This window comes from Heptranchias perlo, chromosome 25 (genome assembly GCF_035084215.1).
Source record: "Heptranchias perlo isolate sHepPer1 chromosome 25, sHepPer1.hap1, whole genome shotgun sequence".
Classification (NCBI taxonomy): Eukaryota; Metazoa; Chordata; class Chondrichthyes; order Hexanchiformes; family Hexanchidae; genus Heptranchias; species Heptranchias perlo.
Genome location: NC_090349.1, coordinates 27,043,008 through 27,062,592, shown reverse-complemented (window position 1 = coordinate 27,062,592; position 19,585 = coordinate 27,043,008). Strand labels below are relative to the sequence as shown.

The 19,585-nt window shown below is 39.3% G+C and overlaps 1 protein-coding gene across 2 annotated transcripts in view; it reads right to left on the bottom strand.

Annotated features, from left to right (window-relative positions):
- cux2b (cut-like homeobox 2b) overlaps positions 1-10,566 on the bottom strand; it is a 220,943-nt gene extending 210,377 nt beyond the window's left edge. For both annotated transcript variants that reach the window (XM_068005849.1, XM_068005850.1), the window contains exon 1: positions 10,160-10,566. In XM_068005849.1, coding sequence (XP_067861950.1) covers positions 10,160-10,222 — 63 coding nt within the window. In that variant the 5' untranslated portion in view covers positions 10,223-10,566. The remainder of the gene's footprint in view (positions 1-10,159) is intronic.
- Positions 10,567-19,585: the final 9,019 nt, after the last annotated feature.

The window sequence follows — 19,585 nt, the reverse complement described above, 5'->3', positions numbered from 1 at the left end:
TTGGAAGTATCTTTGACAGGAAAATAGCAATGCTTCTTATGACGATGATAATCACAGAGACTCTAAAGTAAGAGGATCCATACCAGCTACACAAGATAGTGAATTTGGGGCATACTTCAATCCCATTTGTCAAATTGAACTCAGGTCCAGGAATGAAGTCCAGTGTTGCAACCTGCTCAACCATCCAACGCTTCACATCTCAAATGGTATCCAGTACTGCAAAATATTTTTCTGCCACTGATCAAAGGTTAACGTGATACAATAAATAATTTAGACTTTTCTAACCCTTACGAAAAAGAAAACTCGCTGACCCAACACATTGTTTAGCAATACAATCAATCGGGTAATATTGGGCAATTATGTACCATTTTTCACTGCGTCTTCCCTAAAGCACTACTTTTCAAACATAACAATCCTATGGCACATCACTGGTCAAAGCCCAGATGCACAGAAGCATCATTATTTTAATGAGAAAGATACAAATGTACCAATATGAATACACTGCTTTTGAGTTTCCTCAAGTATGATTTATGTGAACACAGATTGCACACAATCAGGTGAGAATATTACTACTTACATTTACCAAGCATTTTGATTGCAATTGTTTCTATACTCAAAATGGACAGTAACAAGGATCGTTTAAAACGTTATTTCTTCATTAAAGCAAGTAATGAGAAAAATATCAGAACATAATATTCAGCAATCCACAAAGTGGATAAACAGGACAATTAAGATGAAATTAGAGGGGGAAAGAAACAGAATATACAAAGCGTTTTGGGAGAAAGGAGGGGTGAACTTTGAGAAAAGCATGCAAAAAATATACAGAAACAGATTTTAAAAGATATTAGAAGTGCAAAAACTAGCCTGGAAATGAGAATAGCTAAGAAACCAAGCATGATAATAAGCATCTTCCAGTGTTGTAAAATCAAAAGAGTGAGTAAGAAAGAAAATTAGAAGTCTAGGAGATAAAAGTGGTGGTGAAGTTGAGTTGTAAAAAAGTTAAAATACTAAATACTTTCTAGAGATATTCACTGGAGTATAACATAATGATGTCTAATTGTTATGGTACAAATATCATAGAATATTTCAAGATCGGGGTGGTAGAGGTAGACAAGTTAGAAGGACTGAAGACAAATCCGTTGGGCCCGATGGCATATACCTAAGCATGTCGAAGGAGACCAGGGAGGAGATTTGTACTGCACTGGCTATCATCGTTAAAAAGTTGCTAGTTACCACAGGAAGCAGGTAAACTTAATACCCATATATTCAAAAAGAAAATAAATCCTTTCTATGCAATTGTAGGCCTAGTAACCCAACCTCTATATCAGGGAAAGTAATGGAAACCATTTTAAAAGATATTGCTGTACAGGTATTCCTCCAGCCTAAGAAGAAATAGCAACCTATCTTTAGAAGGGCAAAAGCCATGCCTGAACAGCCTCTTTGACTTTGAGGGACTTAAAGATAAAGATAAAACAGACAATGGAATTCTTTATGAATTTATTTGGACTTTCAGAAACTTTTGACAAGGTTCCACATGAAAGGCTTCTCAAGATCAGTACAGATATGGGAGGCCATTTGGTTGATCTAGCCAATCCTTCAACAGAAAACAATGTCCCCCCCACCTCCCCTCCCAATCATAGTGCCCAATTGTCTCTCGAATCATTCCTGAGTTTTTGCCTCCAGTACCATGGCCAGAAGGCCATACCAGCATGAAGAACTGTTTCTTGACATCAATCCTACATTTGCTTTTTATCGGTTTATACCTACATCTCCTTGTCTTGCAGTTGTGGTTTAACTTACAATACCTTTTCTATTGGTATGATACACCTTTAGAAGGTCCCCTTTTGTTTGCCTCTTTTTAAGGCTGTAAGAAACAAGTTTTTTTTAAACCTATCCTAATAACTCAATCTGACAGTAGGATTCAGTTTTATGGCTCTTCACTGCACTGCCTTAAGTGCTTGCACATTTCCCTGGTGTCTTGGTGACCTGAACACAGTTCTCAAAGGTCTGGTCTGACCATAACACTGTACGGCCTCAGACTTGCTAAATAATCCGCACTGAATAATAAACAATAAATAAGAGCACCAGTTAGAGGTGTAATGTTGGACAATGGGGAGGAGTGGAGTGGAGTTCCACAGTGATCAGTGCCTGGACCTCTGTTTCTGATTTACATAAGTGACCTGGGATAGTGAAACTGAACCTGAGATTATCAAACATGCAGTTGACAATACAATAGGGGTTATTTATGCAAATTGGCAGTCAGATGGCAGCTAAAATGTAATACTGGCCAGTGAATCTCCTATGGCATTGCACAAAGGGAGCCAAAACCAATTATTGTCTTCAGGTGAAGCAGGGTTTGAGGGCAGAAAATAATTAAGTAGGACATGCAGACATAATTTAATTTTTAGGTCTTGGAATTAGTTCCTATCTATAATATATTAAAACTCAATGTTCACGTGAATTTCCTGTTAACATTTTTTCTATTATAAATGCCTACGCATATATACGTAATCACAACTGCCCATGAAAAATGAATAAATTGCAGTGCCTTCACTGGTGGAACAGTATGTAAACCTGTCACGTTGTAATTATACAGTTTCCACTATAAATGTGGACATAGGAACTTCGAAAAATCTGATGGGAAGTGTGCGCAGACGTTAAGATTTTTAATATATTATAGATAAATGCAAAGCATAATGGGCAATGAGTGATACAAGTACAAAATGAAACAGAATTAGCACAGGTGAGGCAATTAAAAATTTAATAAAATGCTGCGATAAGTAACAATAATAGTGGAATACAAGTCCCCTGGGATTATACAATGCACTGGTTGGACATACTGTGTTCAGTTTTGGTCACCAACACAAAAGGGATGTGCAAACATTGGAGGGACAGACAGCAACAAGAATTATTCCAAATGTAAAAGGGGGAACTATGACAGAATCCTTGGGGCAAATCACACTTCAGTTTGAATCATGCCTCCACTCAGTCACGGACACTAACTGCATCACCAGCAAATAAAAATACCTTATTTTTGTGTCTATCCCAGCCACTTATGGGGATTTTCTTCCTCTCCCCCATTTCTTCTTCTCCTCTCCTGTAGGCATTAAATCATCATCTTCTACATTTTCTTCGGCATTCACAATTCCCCAATACCTCACAAAGTGTCCATCCTCCGTGTGTGAACCTAGACAGTGAGTGTTAACTCAATTGGAAAGCGATAAGAATCAGATATCTTGCTGCTTATGCACTAATTTGGGGATCCTGAGACAAATGATGTAGCACCCCTATCACTGTCCTGGCTGAGATCAGTTAATTCAGCATAAAATGGGATACTCCTGGTTTCTAACACACTGTGCTTTTACTGTCTGAGCCATTGGGGAGCCCCCATGGCAATTTTCAACTTGGTGCCTAACGGTAAACTACTGAAGTTATGGCTTTTTATCTATACCAGTTGGGTTTGAATCCAGTCTAAACCAGTGTTGTCCAATACGTTAGCCACTAGCCACATATAGCTAATTGGGAGTCCAGATGTGGCAAATTGCATTTCTGTTTAGTAAATAAAAAAGAATAATAGACAACGCGGTTGAGCCTGTGAGCTCAATACTCATTCGCACAGCGTATGCACGTGAACTATAACCTTTATGTGCATCGGTTGGAAAAATAAGCAGAGTGTGCAAGTATTTTTTAATTATAGAGTGTGCTTTACTTCCTTGGTTATTAGATGGTGGTAGATGTTTGTTAAGTAAATATACACGTGAAGTACATTTACTTGTATTGTGTGAGTGTAGGTAAGGTGTTTTCTACTAAAATGAGTGCCTGTGGCTAGTCAGCGATTTCTATTGGACAACACTGGTCAAAGTGAATAAGCCAAAAGTTTCCTTTCTTAGCTGAAAGGGTCTCAAGTGAAAGGATCTGGATCAGTCTCAGTTCAGCAGTTAGGGGATACAAATCCACAACACAATAATACCCAAAGTTAGATCACTGCCAGTCTCACTTGCGGGTAGCTAGTATGGAAAACCAAAAGGTCATACAAATGCCATAAAGGTAGAAATTCAGTTCTTCAGACAATGGATTGAAGTTACATTGTTTAAACAGAGTTGAGGAATCCTATTCCGAATCATACTGTACGTTACCTGACCTTACAAAGAGCTGATATGGACTTTGGATAAAATGAGAAAATATTCATTCCCAGCAATAACCTCACTCACTTTCATAAACCCAACATTTGCCAAAAGAAAGAGACACAAGTTAACGAACTGAAAGGAGTAGCAGGAAACGGTTTGTTACTTTTTATTAAATGGTTTTCAGCACATGGCATAAACAGAATATACTTTTAATAATGCTGTTTTGTTTTTAATTCTACTTGTGAATTAGCCACTTTTCTCATGAGATGAAAACAGCATCCCCTGGTAACAGTGCATCAGAGATCCAATGTGAGAGAATGATATTTAGCATTAAACACACAGCCAGTTCTCAATCTGGCCCATGCCATCATGGGTATTTTGCCACAGGAAGAAAAATAAATACGATATTGCAGTTATTCCTGGAATAAATTCCAATTATACTGGAAGTGCTATCGTCCCTCCCCACCCATGTTAAAGTTATCACATTCCAGGGTGATATAAAAGATCACGTTATGAAGACATCACAGTGATACTTTCTTCAGAATAACTTCCTAACCAATCCCTAAGACAACGAGGCAATATTCTGCTTCACTGGTCCCCTGTCCCCTCAGTCCAGCTGCCAATCTGGAACATCACACATTAATATTTAGAAATCCCACCAGCAGCATATATTACAAAATTAATTCACATCAGATATATGTTTTGACATCAATACACGAGATCTGCAGCTAGAATTTCAAGGTGAACACCAATGCCCAGACAGCCACTCCACTGGTGACTCAGTGAGTTTATCCAGTGAGTAGCACAAATCATGCAGGCCAGGACAATCCCAAATTTGATCCCTAATCTGTGCTAAATTAGCTGATCTCAACTAGGGAGGCAGTAGGGATGATAAATTTGGCCTAGGTTAGGAAGGGGGGTGGTGACAGAAATATATGGGATGGGGTTTCTGCTCCTGTTTGATATCCAGTAACCCTGCTGGAAGTACAGGTGGGGACATCAGGTGATGACAGGATTGAGCTATGATCCCCCTTTCACCCCCATGAATAGCCTGTCAAAACTCAATGATAAAGTTGAACATAAATAAGAGCTTGGGCAGACTAACAAAGAGACGGCACCTGTAAAACTGTAGCCCAGCAAGGAGTCAACAACCACTTATGGAGAAGAGATGGGGAGAAAATAGGAGGAAAAAAAGAAACATTCAAGCAAAAAAAGGTTCAGAAACTCACAGACAACCTTTTAGGTTTTAGCCTTGGCTCAGCGGTAGCATTCTCACCTCTGAGTCAGAAGGTTGTGGGTTCAAGCACCATTCCAGAGACTTGAGCACATAATCTAGGCTGACACTTCAGTGTAGTACTGAGGGAGTGCTGCACTGTCTTTCAGATGAGATGCTAAAATGAAGCCCCGTCTGCCCTCTCAGGACATAAAAGATCCATGGCCTTATTCGACGAGCAGGGGAGGTGTCCTGGCCAACATTTATGCCTCAACCAACACCTAAAACAGATGATCTGGTCGTTTGTTTAATTGCTGTTTGTGGGACCCGCGTTTCCTACATTCCAACCGTGTACTACATTTCAAAAAAGTACTCCATTGGCTGTAAAGCCCTTTGAGGTGTCCTAAGGTCATGAAAGGTGCTATACAAATGCAAGTTCATTCTTTTTCCAATTCTTTCTTTCTCCAATCAATCAAAACACTACAAAGCCCTGACACACACACACACACACACACTATCTTACACTACTGTACAACAGAATCCAGTGAAGTACAAACTTTTTAAAAAAAAAACAAGACATTCAACAAAACAAAAACTCAACAAACCTGCATGCATTTCAAAAACAGCCGTTGTATACATGGTGTACTTCATGACAATGCGGTTGGGTGTATGCTTTTTATCACACGCACGCAGCAGGTTTACAATTTATTACATCCAATTTGATCATCTAATAAACACCATTATTAACCCTCATTCCCATCAGGCATTTTAGTTAATATAAATAACATTAAAGTCAAAGTCTTCTTTTGAAATGCTATCCTTTCATTTCACAGATTAATAAATAGAAAATTACAAATCCTCTGGCTGCTTTCTCTGTGCACAATGCCACGTTATCGTCGCAAGTCCATCAGATTTTTTTTAGGCAATGGAGGGAAGGATCTTTGGTACTGGGAAATTGTACACCTTTCCACTTTGGAGACCCAGTGATAGCTGACCTGAGCGTGTTTAATGCTATCACACTTTTTGATGCAGAGTAAAGCTCCCTCAACTCTGTCCTAAACATGCGTCTTAATCACAATTTAACAATCGCTGCATTTCCAAAGTTATTCATTGTGTGAAAGGTTGAGAGACATTTTGACACACGATGCTGTATAAATGCAAGTATTTTTTTCTATAAAAGAGTGCCACTGCCATACCATTATGACATTTTTATTTTCCACATCATTCATGTGGGCTCTCTGTCAGTTTAGTAACAAATAATGGGCAGTTATGTGCTGTGGTCTATGTCCACTGGAACTGGGCTGAAACTGCCAAAAGTTATTGCATATAGGACCCTTATAAAAGTGGCAGACAGTCCATCGGGACTAGATCTCAGGAGTAAAGGACAATTCTCCAATACCACCCTGGTTTCTTTTCCCCCCCAATAAATGGAAATTTTAAATTTGAAGAGTTTAAAGGGTACATTCTCTCCAGAATTTAGAAGTTCACCCCAAAGCAACATTGATTAATAAAAATACATTAAAAAGTTTTTATTTTCAAAAAGTGATGAATCCCATTTACACACAATAGTTAGAGGGGAACGTGAGAGAACTACCACTCTCTCCAGAGCACGGTAATCTGTCTTTTAGTAATGTCGCAATTTCTCTTGTCAAATTGATCCCATCAATCTCTTCAGGTAAAACCATTTCTTATCTATACCCAACCTATACTCTGGCTTTGTCATCATATATGTGGTAAATCATCAATCACTAGTGAAGGGAGTTACAGAAAAGTTAGAGACAAAAAAAACTTTTTTCCATTCACATCTCTCTATCTTACTCTCTATTCACTGTTTTGCCTGATCAATTAAACAGATTAAATTCACTAACATTGATGTGCATTTAGTCAAATAATGTTTCTTTACTCACTAAAAAATTTAGCTGAAGTATTCTCAGCTCTACTGAGCTACAAACTTCAAAAATCACAGTATCACCATAAATGCGGCAGATCTGCTTAATAGTTAATGCCTCATCAATGTGTTGCATGTCATTTTCAGTAACGAGTTATAACAGTTATTTCAAAGCTCTACAAGTAAAATACTGAAGGCCATAGGAGCCCCTGCTATTCAATGTGATCACCAGATGGCAATGTGTGTGTACAGGGATGGGAGACAGAGAACGCCATTGTCCTGTTCAATCCTATAAATCTTTGTGCAATTCAGAAAATAAACATGTCAGATACACTTCTGCTGTTTAATCCTGGCCAACACCAGCCGTACAAAATCTGTTGCCCTTCAAGTTTGAGTTGATTAGATATAATTTCAGCCAAAACCATCAATACATCCAACACATCTTGGTAAACATATTATTAAAAAAAATCTTAGGTCTCCCCCAGTAGCTCAGTTGGTAAATGTACCACCAGTGTAGAACCGAGTCATCTAGATCAAGAATATTCCAGATTTGATCCCTGGTCTGTACAGCATTAGCTGGAGCAAAAATAGATGCACTACAACTGGCTCAATGTCTCTGTTTTAAGGAGAGGTTTAAAAAAAGACAACTAGGGCTCCCAATTCTGAGCATTATCCAGCGACTCCTGCTAGATGTATGTATCTGGACATCCGGTGAAGACAGGCTCAGGCCTGACTGTGGTACCCCACTTGGTCAAAATGCCTGTTGTCATTCACTCCTGGGATGATGCACGAAGAATGAGTAAAGTACCAGAGGCTACCTGGTAGCCATAGAATCGTATCCCAGAAAAGATCAGTACCTTCAGGAAAAGGCAGGAGAAAGCTTTGGGGGCAGGGGAAAGAGGAAAGGGATAAAAATCTTACAAATAAAAAAAAAATTAGCAAATGATCCAATCTGCCTTTTAAAAAAAACTGTATTTCAAAGTAAAAGATCTGCAGAGTTGCTTTTGAAACACATTGGTGTTTTCTACTTTTGGAATCTGTCACTCCTCCCCTCCCCATTAAGAAATAATTCCCCTCCAAAATCTTTAAAGCACAAGAAGATGCTACAGTAAACCCAGGAAACCAAAACTCACTGAAATGTCTTTGCTTGTGACACAGCCTTGGTGAGAAAAACCTAAAAATACTTTTTCAGTGGAAGGAGGGTTTCAGGAAAAACATTCTAAAATAGTTACTTGCAAATTATAAATCAATCGATCTGTGAAAGAGACGTTAAATTCTGTGAGTTTCACTTCTCAAATGTCCTCAGTCTCCACTTACTAATTTGACTTACACAGATTTAGTAAAACGGGGGGAGGGGGAGAAACAACTGTTAACACACAGATTCAAACCTATATTCCGAATGGATGACGGTCGTACTAATCGTGTCAGTTCACCTGCCGTTTGGATAAACAATGTCTCCAACTCCACAGACATACAAGCTCAGACAAATAAATGAACTGTTGGGAGCTTGCAGGCTTGCTTTCAGGGAGGGCAGCAGACTGGCAAGGTCACCTTCTATCCCCAATCAAGGGGCGGCGCCATCAGATGTGGCCTGGCCAAGGCGACACTGCTGCTCACTTCCCAGCTCAACACATCCATAACATCCCCAATAAAATACAGCAGCAAACAAAGTGGGGACGAATAAGCCAAATATAAACATTAGAGACCACACATCTGCATCCAGCAGCTTAGTCCGAAAAGTCATAGGACCATCCTAATCCCATGTCAAGAGCTCCAGGTTGCCCAGGGCAATTTTCCCTCCTTTTTTTCCCTTTCATTTCTTTGAAATGTTCTTGTCATTTCCTATGTTACAGAACATCAATCATACCGAGCGCTGGTGTCTGAGTGCTGGAGTCTGATTTACAAAACATTAGGAAGCGAATACAATTACACCGCTAAGATGAACTATCCAATTCCGCAGATATTTACAAAATACCAGGCAATTGCCTGTTAAGTTACGTTAACTAGAACCGGGACACTCAAAATCTAAAATTAGCCTAAAAACGTTAACACGGTCATCTTTTGTGCTGTATTTCAGCAAATATATTACAGCAAATGTAAGTGACTGTTACATTAAATATTATTAACTGCATTTTTAAAAAATCACGAATTGCATTTTTGAGTCAATTTCCTACTCATTCCACTTGGCGATTACAGTCCAACCCGAAAAATAACTGTTTAGTAATAGTAATTTTTAAAAAGGACAAAGTTATCTAATTAATCCGCCACAGAAGTTTATATTAAAGCGAATGGTCATTGAGATGCTGCTTGACCTTACTGCCTATAAATAAAAGTCCGGTCCAACATTAGTAGCTAACACATCACGAAATCGGAAGTATGAGGTACGAAAAAAAAAGTTAACAAACATTTAAGGAATACAGTTAAAAACGATGATCTGCTGCTGATCTTATGTTGCAAAAAGCTAGAGCTTACAGTCAAAAAAAAACCAAGGCTATGCCGAGCAACCAAGCGATGTGGCAAGGCTAATTTCCACAATCCAATGTAGAGCCATGTATCTCATTGAATGACCACCCTTTCCTGTTTGTTTTTTATATATATAATGCTATTTCCCAAACTCACGATACCCGCTAAACTGCGTTAATCAACTTGTACTTTTTTTTTTTGGGGGAGCCTCTTGCAAAGTGGCCGGCAGTAGCAGGGACGGCGGGCTGGCGGTGGCGGTGCGCAGCCCGAGTGCAGCACCATGTTGGCTGCGCTGCTGATCGATGATTGAACTGAACAAAGGCAGGGATCAATTTCTAATACGTATCAATCGGAAGCCATGAATTTCCTCTCGCAAAGTGGCACTAAAAGCCGGATTCGGCCCCGCACCCGTGCAGGAGCCACTTTTACAATTCATATTCCGTGGAAAGGTGGAGGTTTGTCACTAACCTGGAGCCGCCGTAGATCAAATTTCTTCCAATATTGAAACATCGATCCCACATTGGCGGCCATCTTGGGGGATATTGAAGCGATATTTTCTCTTTATTTTCCTTCGGCTCCACTAAATATCCGGGCTGGATTCCCGCCTCAACTGGCCACTTAAAAGAATACACAGAAATGCAACTAAAAAACAAAGCTAATAACTCAGGGGCTAGAGCCACGCCGCCGATCCCGGCTCCTAGGTGTTTTGTTAAAAAGTCTTCCTGTGTTTTTTTTGAACTTCACTTCAATTTTCCGCCGAGCGGGGAATGCACTTGATTTTGATCAGATTATCACCACCGGCAAAGTGAACAATTATCAGGGTGGGCGGGTCATGTAAAGTCTATGAGCAAATAACAGCATCTTCTCCAATATTGTACAGGGGACTATATATATATTATATAGATGTCAAATGCAATTTTAGGGTATTTAACTTTTCAATCCTAATTGTTGTCTATAGAAATGCACGGACTGCAGAATCTCGCTTTATTATGTTACAACTTTTGGGACTAAGGTCTCCTTTTATCACTTTCCTATGCTACAGTTTCAGAGAATTTTCTTCAAAACGGCGAAAGCCCCATCATATTCTTACTACTACTACTTGTATGTGTTACTTAAATAAGTGATTGGTTTAGACAAACATGCATTATTTGGGCGAATTGAAAGGGTGGAAAGTGATTTTATTATAACGGGGGTAACTTTATCACAACTAATGTCTGATCTGTGAACAAGTTAAGGGCTGAACTAGTAACTCGAGCTTCGGCCGGCCAGTATCTCCGACCCTCAGGATCTAAGTACCATGTGGCTTTAGCAACTTTCAGCCTTTCCACCCGGGGGGGAAGTAACTTCCCAAGTTTTATTAAGTTTTTTTTTATTAACAAATTTTCTAAGAGACACAACGGAGCAAAAAGAACTGTAGGAAAGTAAAGAGACATCCAGATCCTGATCATTACTGATGTGTGCACTTCCTTTCGTGCCACTTTTGCAGATTATTGCTATTTATTGGTATTGCGGCAACATGAAAAATTACAAATCCCAGTTGCAAATTGCCTTCCGTTGCGCAACCAGCTCGGCTCTGTAGACGGTGTTATATTGTGGACCACCCGCACACTCCGGCTCGCCCATGTCTCACAGTATGTTAAAGAGTCAGCTTGACTCCAATTATTTGTTGTAAATTTACGGTGCAATCCTGTTCCATTCAATAAGTTCCGGCTGCTTGTACCGGAATTGGGTGCAGAGCTGCACCAGTATTGAACTGATGGGAGCAGCTACAATGTTAGTTTTCAGTGTATCAACTTTCATGTGCGCGGAACTTACAATGCTCCATTTCTTAATACTTTTTAATGAACAGTTTAACTTTCTTCGTAGTGATTAGTCTATTGAGTAAGTATATGTAAGAAGGGTATAGGCACCAAATTGAAAGTTCCCCTTCCTCCTTTCTAAGTGGCGCTCTCCCGTCTCCTCCTTCCCCTCCCGCCCTCAAGGGAGGGTCACATGGGATATGTTTCTTTGGAATATTTTCAACTTTATATTTGGTGTGTCCTGCTTGACTTTAGAACGCTATTCTACTTTGTAGGTGATACATGTTCATTGTGGTGGAAAACATTTTGATTTTTTTTCCTGAGGCTTAAAAGAGACATTCAGGGTTCATTACTTTACACTGTGAGACTCCATAACTTTTTACTGGTAGTTTTTACAATAATAATAAACAGTTCCATCAATATTCTATTGACATCCTCAGTGTTATTGTACATTTTGACCAATTGCAGCTAACCTTATACATTAAAAAAACCTCACTCCATACAATTTCAAACATGTAAAGTAAGCAAATTAAATTCCCATCTCTTCCAGAGGCTGACACATTAAAATATTCTTGCTGCACAGTTTTCTTCACGTGGGCAAATAGTGAAAGTGATGTATCTGCATTTGCAAGCGTGTAGTAGCTGATGCATTGTGACTGGTGCTTATGTTAGCAAATAAAGTCATGCAATACAATCACCCCAGAAAATCTGTCCCTGCTGAATCTATCAAAGTACAATCTACTAACCCACCCCCCACCCACCATAAACTCTCCAATAAAATAAGGTTTCTGCCCAAAAAAAGTCACCCTAAATCTAAGTCTACATCTAAACTTAACTCTAAATCTTATCCTAACCCTAATGTGGGGAAATTTTTTTTTAGGGTTCGCATTTAATATTAAATGCGATCATGGCCCAAATGCCACAGAGGGCCATTAGGTTCCAGAGTCAAGCTCATGCACATGTACATTTCTCAGCTGGCATTTTTGCTCAGTTTCAGAATTGACAACCACTGATTGTGCCAGCAGCAACTTACACAATTACATATGTCTACGCTCATGAATGCATAGAACAAAAATCAGCTCAACCGACGCCACATTGGAAGAAAGGTCTTGGAGTAGATTGTCAACTTGCTGTGTGAGCATAAAACTGGCATTGAGGATTAGCTAACCCTTATAGAAACAGATCCATTTTCATTTCCATCGATTATCAATGGAAATAACATTTGTGTGGTTTCTATAACAGCAAGTGGAAAATCTACCCCCTTGTTGGTTGCAGGGGCAGACAGTGATTTCATCATTCCATGCTCTAGTCCTTATAATCAAAGAACTCACAAGTGCCTCGAGTTAGAGAGTTAATATTACCCACACAAGAAATCCTGGGATAGATTAAACATTACAATTTAAGCTGTTTTAACAACTATGCAAATACCTCTAAATTTTCCCCTTTATTACATTCCTTGGGGCTGAATTTCCTCTCTGGTTACACCGGGCTCCTGCCCCTTTTTGCATCTGCCATATATTCTGTTTGAAGCAGCGTGTGGTGCATAATATGTGCTCTAGCAACACTGGGTGTGAGAGATATGTGTGTGTCCAGCGGTGCTAAGGGCATTGGGGGATTTAACCTTTAAAAGGTGGCAGCATGATCAATCGTATTACCTGCATTCAATATTTTGGGGCATTTAAAAAAAATGTTGTTGGGGAGGGACTGCAGGCCCACCTATGCTTGCCCAAAATATTAAATATCCCAGACCCTGGAAAATGAGCCATGAGCAAGTGGAAGTCTTGACCTTGCCTACTCCGCAATGATGGTACGGTCACTGCTTTATTTCTTTTTGGGGGTGGGGTTGCTGGAAACATCCTTTGTGTACAACATATTGTGGAAGCAGGAAACATCTTTTTCTTTCCCATCCCCATATCTTAATTGTCCACAGGCTTCTAGACATTACTGTGGGCATTTATTACATTTCAACATTAGTATGGTTACAGTGCTTTTTGAAACTTCAGGTGTGGTACATTTAGCACCAGTTACAATGGAAAATTAGAGCGAGCAATCAAAAGGTTAAATACATTCCATGCACAAAATATGGGAGTCCGCTCTCGTCATGGGATACAATCTGGAAACTTGTCAAGACTTGTCATTTGGTACAGAAAAGATAATTGTAAGAAGTTGTTTTATTTAATTACACTATTTTGAGAGGGATAAATTCAGCTCTTTTTCCCTGAAGGGAGATAATGTTAAAACATTTTTGGAGGGTGGGGTCCCCATGAAGTTTATGAATTAAAGTATATTGTTCTAACGGAATGCTCATCCAAATTATAGCATATATAATTTATATGCTACATATCAGTACTTCTGCATACCACTCCAACATCTCCAGTTCCAACATCTTACTAACTCTCCCTCCTGAATTAATCAGCTAATGTGTGCTCATACATAATGAGCCACAAGCTGTTCCACACTGCACTCTGTCATTATGTACCAGTTTTGCATTTAAACAGAACAGCAATAGGAATTGAGATATGGCCCATGAAAATTTCTTCATGCAGTACATTCTCTTTTCCATCATGGCCTGTATAATATAAACTCTGCTACTTTCACTGTTACTACTTTATTCGCCACAGCTGTGCTTTCATTTCTTTCTGTCAGCACAGTGCTTTTTACACATATCTTATTAATTGCTTGAGAAACATTAAAAGGTCAATATTGCAAATGTGCCATAATTGGCTACTATGTTTTGTTACCATGAATGAAATTACATGTTGAGGGATCACACAAAACTGCACATTTACACAATTGTGTGTGCAAGTTGTAAATTGTGATTGAAAAAATTGGCATTTCTCCCTTTTTCCCTCAGAGGAAAATGTGGCCCATTGTTATGTCACTGTATTACACTTAATTGAACATTTATGCCTGACCTGTTGAGCCTCAATGCTGGCACTGGATGTAAAAAAATTGAACAAAAACAATCTCCACTGACAACCTCACCTTGCTTATAAAAATGTGTAAAAGTAACTATTATGTTCATATTGGTTCCAAGCTTTTTTGGTAACTTCTGCATAAACTAAATCAATTATTCAAGACATATTGTTGGTTATTTCTGAAGCTCTAGGACAGTGAAATAAATGTAATTTCTTGCCGACGCTACAGGTCTCAAAGTCATCAGTTTAATTTGTCTGTTAGGAGCTAAGATGACAGATGTTATTTTAACAAGGAGAAATATATCTGGATTTCCCAAGAAGTGAGAATCAGTAACAAATTCCGTAATTGACTGGAGGTAATTGCAAGATTCACTTCACTTGTACAATGTGCAGTAGTTTGAATTTTGGCATATAATTTGTACCATGTTTCCAGATGTGTATGGTTGCCTGTACAACATGTTCCCTATCTCAACCAGGTCATCAGTGAGAAGTGACAAGAGTAATGCCAAGCCTTTCCTCAGAGTGAGAAAAATTGTTTTCTGTTCAGAAATGAGCAAGTCAATGAGCCTAAGCCTGTCTCACACAATTAGAATCTTAGCAACCAGTTTCAGAGTTGCATGAGGGAGCAGGCTGCATATATAGTCTCTCGTCCAGGGTATGATGCGTAGGAAAGGTACACTTCCAAAAAAAAAATTGCGTTTTGAATGAAGCACTTTAATTAGGCAGACAACTTTGCACATAATCATTTATTTGTATTACAGTATAAATATCAAATTTATGCAATAAATCAAATCAATAGGAGTAGTTAATGTAAAATGTATAAAATAGTTAGAAATCAGTGATACATTGAGGAGTAAGATCATAGCTTGTGCCAGCATTCTAATGATGGGGAGAAAAACAATTAATGGATTAATGATTAATGAAAAAGGGGGGAGCATGGAGTCACAGCACAACAGAACAGCAGTGCACTGTGGTAGGTTTTGGGTTTGTACCAGTGATTCTATACACAGCAAGATTCATCAACGTTGTCAGGAGTAGATGAAGAACAGAAACCAGGTGCTCCCAGCAAAGCAGGAGAAATTGAAAACCGAGTCGCCCCAAGACGCTGCATGTACCTTCTATCACCTGCTTTCAGAATAGTATCAGGAGGGAACAGGGAGTTTGCTTATCCTTGGGCAGGGTTTGGTTCATGGCATAGGGATATTTAAAGATAAGAAAATATAAAATAACTTACAAGAGAAAATCCAGAATACATTGCCAGGAAGGTGTGCATGTGATGTCATTCTTAAACATAGATCAATAGGATCCGACATATTTATTTCTCTCCAGCTGTGCTTCAGTGACATCATAAGCCATTGAGTTACTGGTCTATTGCCTGTTGACATCATTAATGGAAGACTATCGCTCACTGTTGTCAATTATTGAGCAATAAAACTATTATCCTCACACAGCACAGCTCCTCAGCCAATCACCTATACTATTTCAGTCCACAGAACACTAAGTAAAGTCTGATAAAGTGTAGTGTATTATTACTTAACTGCAAATCCTCCTTTTCTATTAAATCAGTTTGATATAAGAGAGTGCTTCCATCACAAGGACTCTTATTTTTTTAAAAATCTGTCATGTAGATGCAAACGGAAACTGTACAATTTTTTTTCTTTAATATATAAAAGTAAAAATATGTTAAAAAGAACTGCACTTCAAAATATACAGCAGGATCACACAATACCAGGAGATAGATTTCTACCATGCAAAAACCTAGCATCCACCTCAGAACGATCATTGAAGTATGTGCTATATAAAACAAAAATAGATTGAGTACTTCAGTTGTTTGGGCACAGACTCAAGCCCAGAAGGTCTTGGGTTTAAATGTCAACATAATTGATCCTTCCAAAGTGGACAAAATGACTAGCATGCGGGGAGAAAATAGGAGACTACAGGCCACATTGTTGCAGTGTTTTCTGGCTGAACACAACAGAAAAAGAAATCTAAACTATACTCAATAGACATTTTGTGCCGAATGGAGACCAACTTCCAGGGATAATCCCCGATTATAAAATAAATATTGTGTGCAAGTGTGTCTATTTCAGACTGGAACAGAAATCATGCCTACATGATCTTTATCATCATTGTCATATCTACTCAGCTATGTCACACCTTTGTGATAGGTTGTGTAGGTACTTCATCTGTGTGCCTTGTGAAAATCAGATAATTGTAATACCAATGTTCTGAAATTGAACCTGCAGAATATTGTCGTGTAGCTTTCCAACTGTATTGGTTCCTTTCTGATACAAAATCATAAACTTGTTCTTTATTACAAGTGTTAACCACCCTCCCTCCCTCCCCCCCCCCCGCCACCCCCACCGCCCCCCCCCCCACCACACACACGCACATTCTGCCTCTATATTGTTAACCAACCGAGGACAATAACACAAGTCAGCTTTCAGAAAGTGAAAAAGGAAAAACAGAAATTATATATCAATCATATATCTCATTAAAAATCTTATACCTGTGCACATTTCTTGTCTGCCTCACTTGACTTCCTTTTGTCACATTTTTGTCACTTTCTATGTCAGCTTTTTCCTAAAATAAATTCCTATCTCCATACATATGAGTTTTGTCCATGTGAAATTGTCACTCTGATTGTGCAATCTGACCACCAGGTTCCTACAGATTGCTGAAAATGCTTCTGAATTTTTTTTCATCTATCATCTTTTTCTCAATATGTGATGTCCAAAGTAAAAAAAAATCAAAAAATTACATATTTCAAGTAATGTGATTAAATGTGTGCAGTGAATTATCCTTGGTGTCTTTTAAGTAATGTCAACAAGAGTGGGGGGGCAGTTCTGGATTTAGTTTTAGGTAATGAAGCTGGGCAGGTGGAAGGAGTATCAGTGGGAGAGCATTTTGGTGGTTGTGATCATAATTCAATTAGATTTAACATAGTTGTAGAAAAGGACAAACATAGAACAGGAGTAAAAGTCCTAAATTGAGGAAAGGCCAATTTTACTAAGCTGAGAAGTGAATTAGCAAAAGTTCACTAGAAACAGCTACTTGAAGGTAAATCAGTGTCAGAGCAGTGGGAGGCATTCCAGAGGGAGATTCAAGGGGTGCAGAGTAAACATGTTCCCACAAAGAAAAAGGGTAGGACTGCCAAATCTAAAGCCCCCTGGATGACAAGGAACATACAGGGTAAAATAAGGCTGAAAAGAGAAGCTTATGTCAGACACCGAGAGCTCAATACTGCAGAAAGCCTAGAGGAGTATAGAAAGTGCAGGGGTGAAATTAAAAAGGAAATTAGGAAAGCAAAGAGAGGGCATGAAAAATTACTGGCAAGTAAAATTAAGGAAAACCCACAAATGTTTCATAAATTTTTAAAGAGCAAGAGGATAATTAAGGAAAGAGTAGGGCCTTTTAAAAAGCAAAAAGGTAACCCATGTGGAAGCGGAAGATGTGGGTATGGTTCTTAATGAATACTTTGCATCTGTCTTCACAAAAGAGGGGGACGATGTAGAGATTGTAGTTAAGGAGGAGGAGTATGAAATATTCAACGGGATAAATATAGTGAGAGAGGAAGTATTAAAGGGTTTAGCATCTTTGAAAGTAGATAAATCGCCAGGCCAGGATGAAATGTATCCCAGGCTGTTAGGAGAAGCAAGGGAGGAAATAGCGGAGGCTCTGACCATCATTTTCCGATCCTCCCTGGCATGGTGCCGGAGGATTGGAGGACTGCTAACGTTGTACCCTTGTTTAAATAGGGAGAAAGAGATAGACCAAGTACTTATAGGCCAGTCAGTCAAACCTTGGTGGTGGGCAAACTATTGGAATCAATTCTGAGGGACAGCATAAATCATCATTTAGAAAGGCACAGGTTAATCAAGGACAGTCAGCATGGATTTGTTAAGGGAAGTTCGTGTCTGACTAACATGATTGAATTTTTTGAGGAGGTAACAAGGAGGGTTGTGAGGGTAACGCGTTTGATGTAGTGTATATGGATTTTAGCAAGGCTTTTGACAAGGTCCCACATGGCAGACTGGTCAAAAAAGTAAAAGCCCATGGGATTCAAGGGAAAATGGCTAGTTGGATCCAAAATTTGCTCAGTGGCAGGAAGCAAAGGGTAATGGTTGATGGGTGTTTTTGCAACTGGAAGGCTGTTTCCAGTGAGGTTCTGCAGGCTCAGTACTAGGTCTCTTGCTTTTTATGGTATATATTAATGATTTGGACTTGAATGTGGAGGACTTGATCAAGAAATTTGCAGATGATACAAAAATTGGCCATGTGGTTGATAATGAGGAGGAAAGCTATAGACTGCAGGAAGATATCAATGGACTGGTCAGGTGGGCAGAAAAGTGGCAAATGGAATTCAGTCTGGAGAAGTGTGAGGTAATGCATTTGGGAAGGACAAACAAGGCACGGAGTACACAATAAATGGAAGGATACTGAGAGGTGTAAAGGAACAAAAGGACCTTGGAGTGCATGTCCACAGATCCCTGAAGGTAGCAGGACAGGTAGAAAAGGTGGTTAAAATGGCATAGAGGATACTTTCCTTTATTAGCCAAGGCACAGAATATAAGAGCAAAGAGGTTATGCTAGAACTGTATAAAGCATTGGTCAGGCCATAGCTTGAGTACTGCATACGGTTCTGGTCACCACATTACAGGAAAGATGTTATTGCACTAGAGAGGGTACAGAGGAGATTTACGAGGATGTTGCCAGGGCTGGAGAATTTTAGCTATGAGAAAGGATTGGATGGGCCGCGGTTGTTTTCTTTGGAACAAAGGCGGTTGAGGGGAGATTTAATTGAGGTAAATAAAATTATGGCAGGACTCGATAGAGTGGATAGGGAGGACCTATTTCCCTTAGCAGAAGGGTCAGTGACCAGGGGGCATAGATTTAAAGTAATTGGTAGAAGGATTAGAGGAGATTAGAAGAGAATTTTTTCACCCAGAGGGTGGTGAGGGTCTGCAACTCACTGCCTGAAAGGGTGGTAGAGGCAGAAATCCTCAACTAATTTAAAAAATACTTGGATGTGCACTTGAAGTGCTGTAATCTACAGAGCTACGGACCAAGTGCTGGAAAGCTGGATAGCTCTTTTTCGGCCAGCACAGACACGATGGGCCGGATGGCCTCCTTCTGTGCCGTAACTTTCTATGATTCTATGATTCTTCATTAAAATC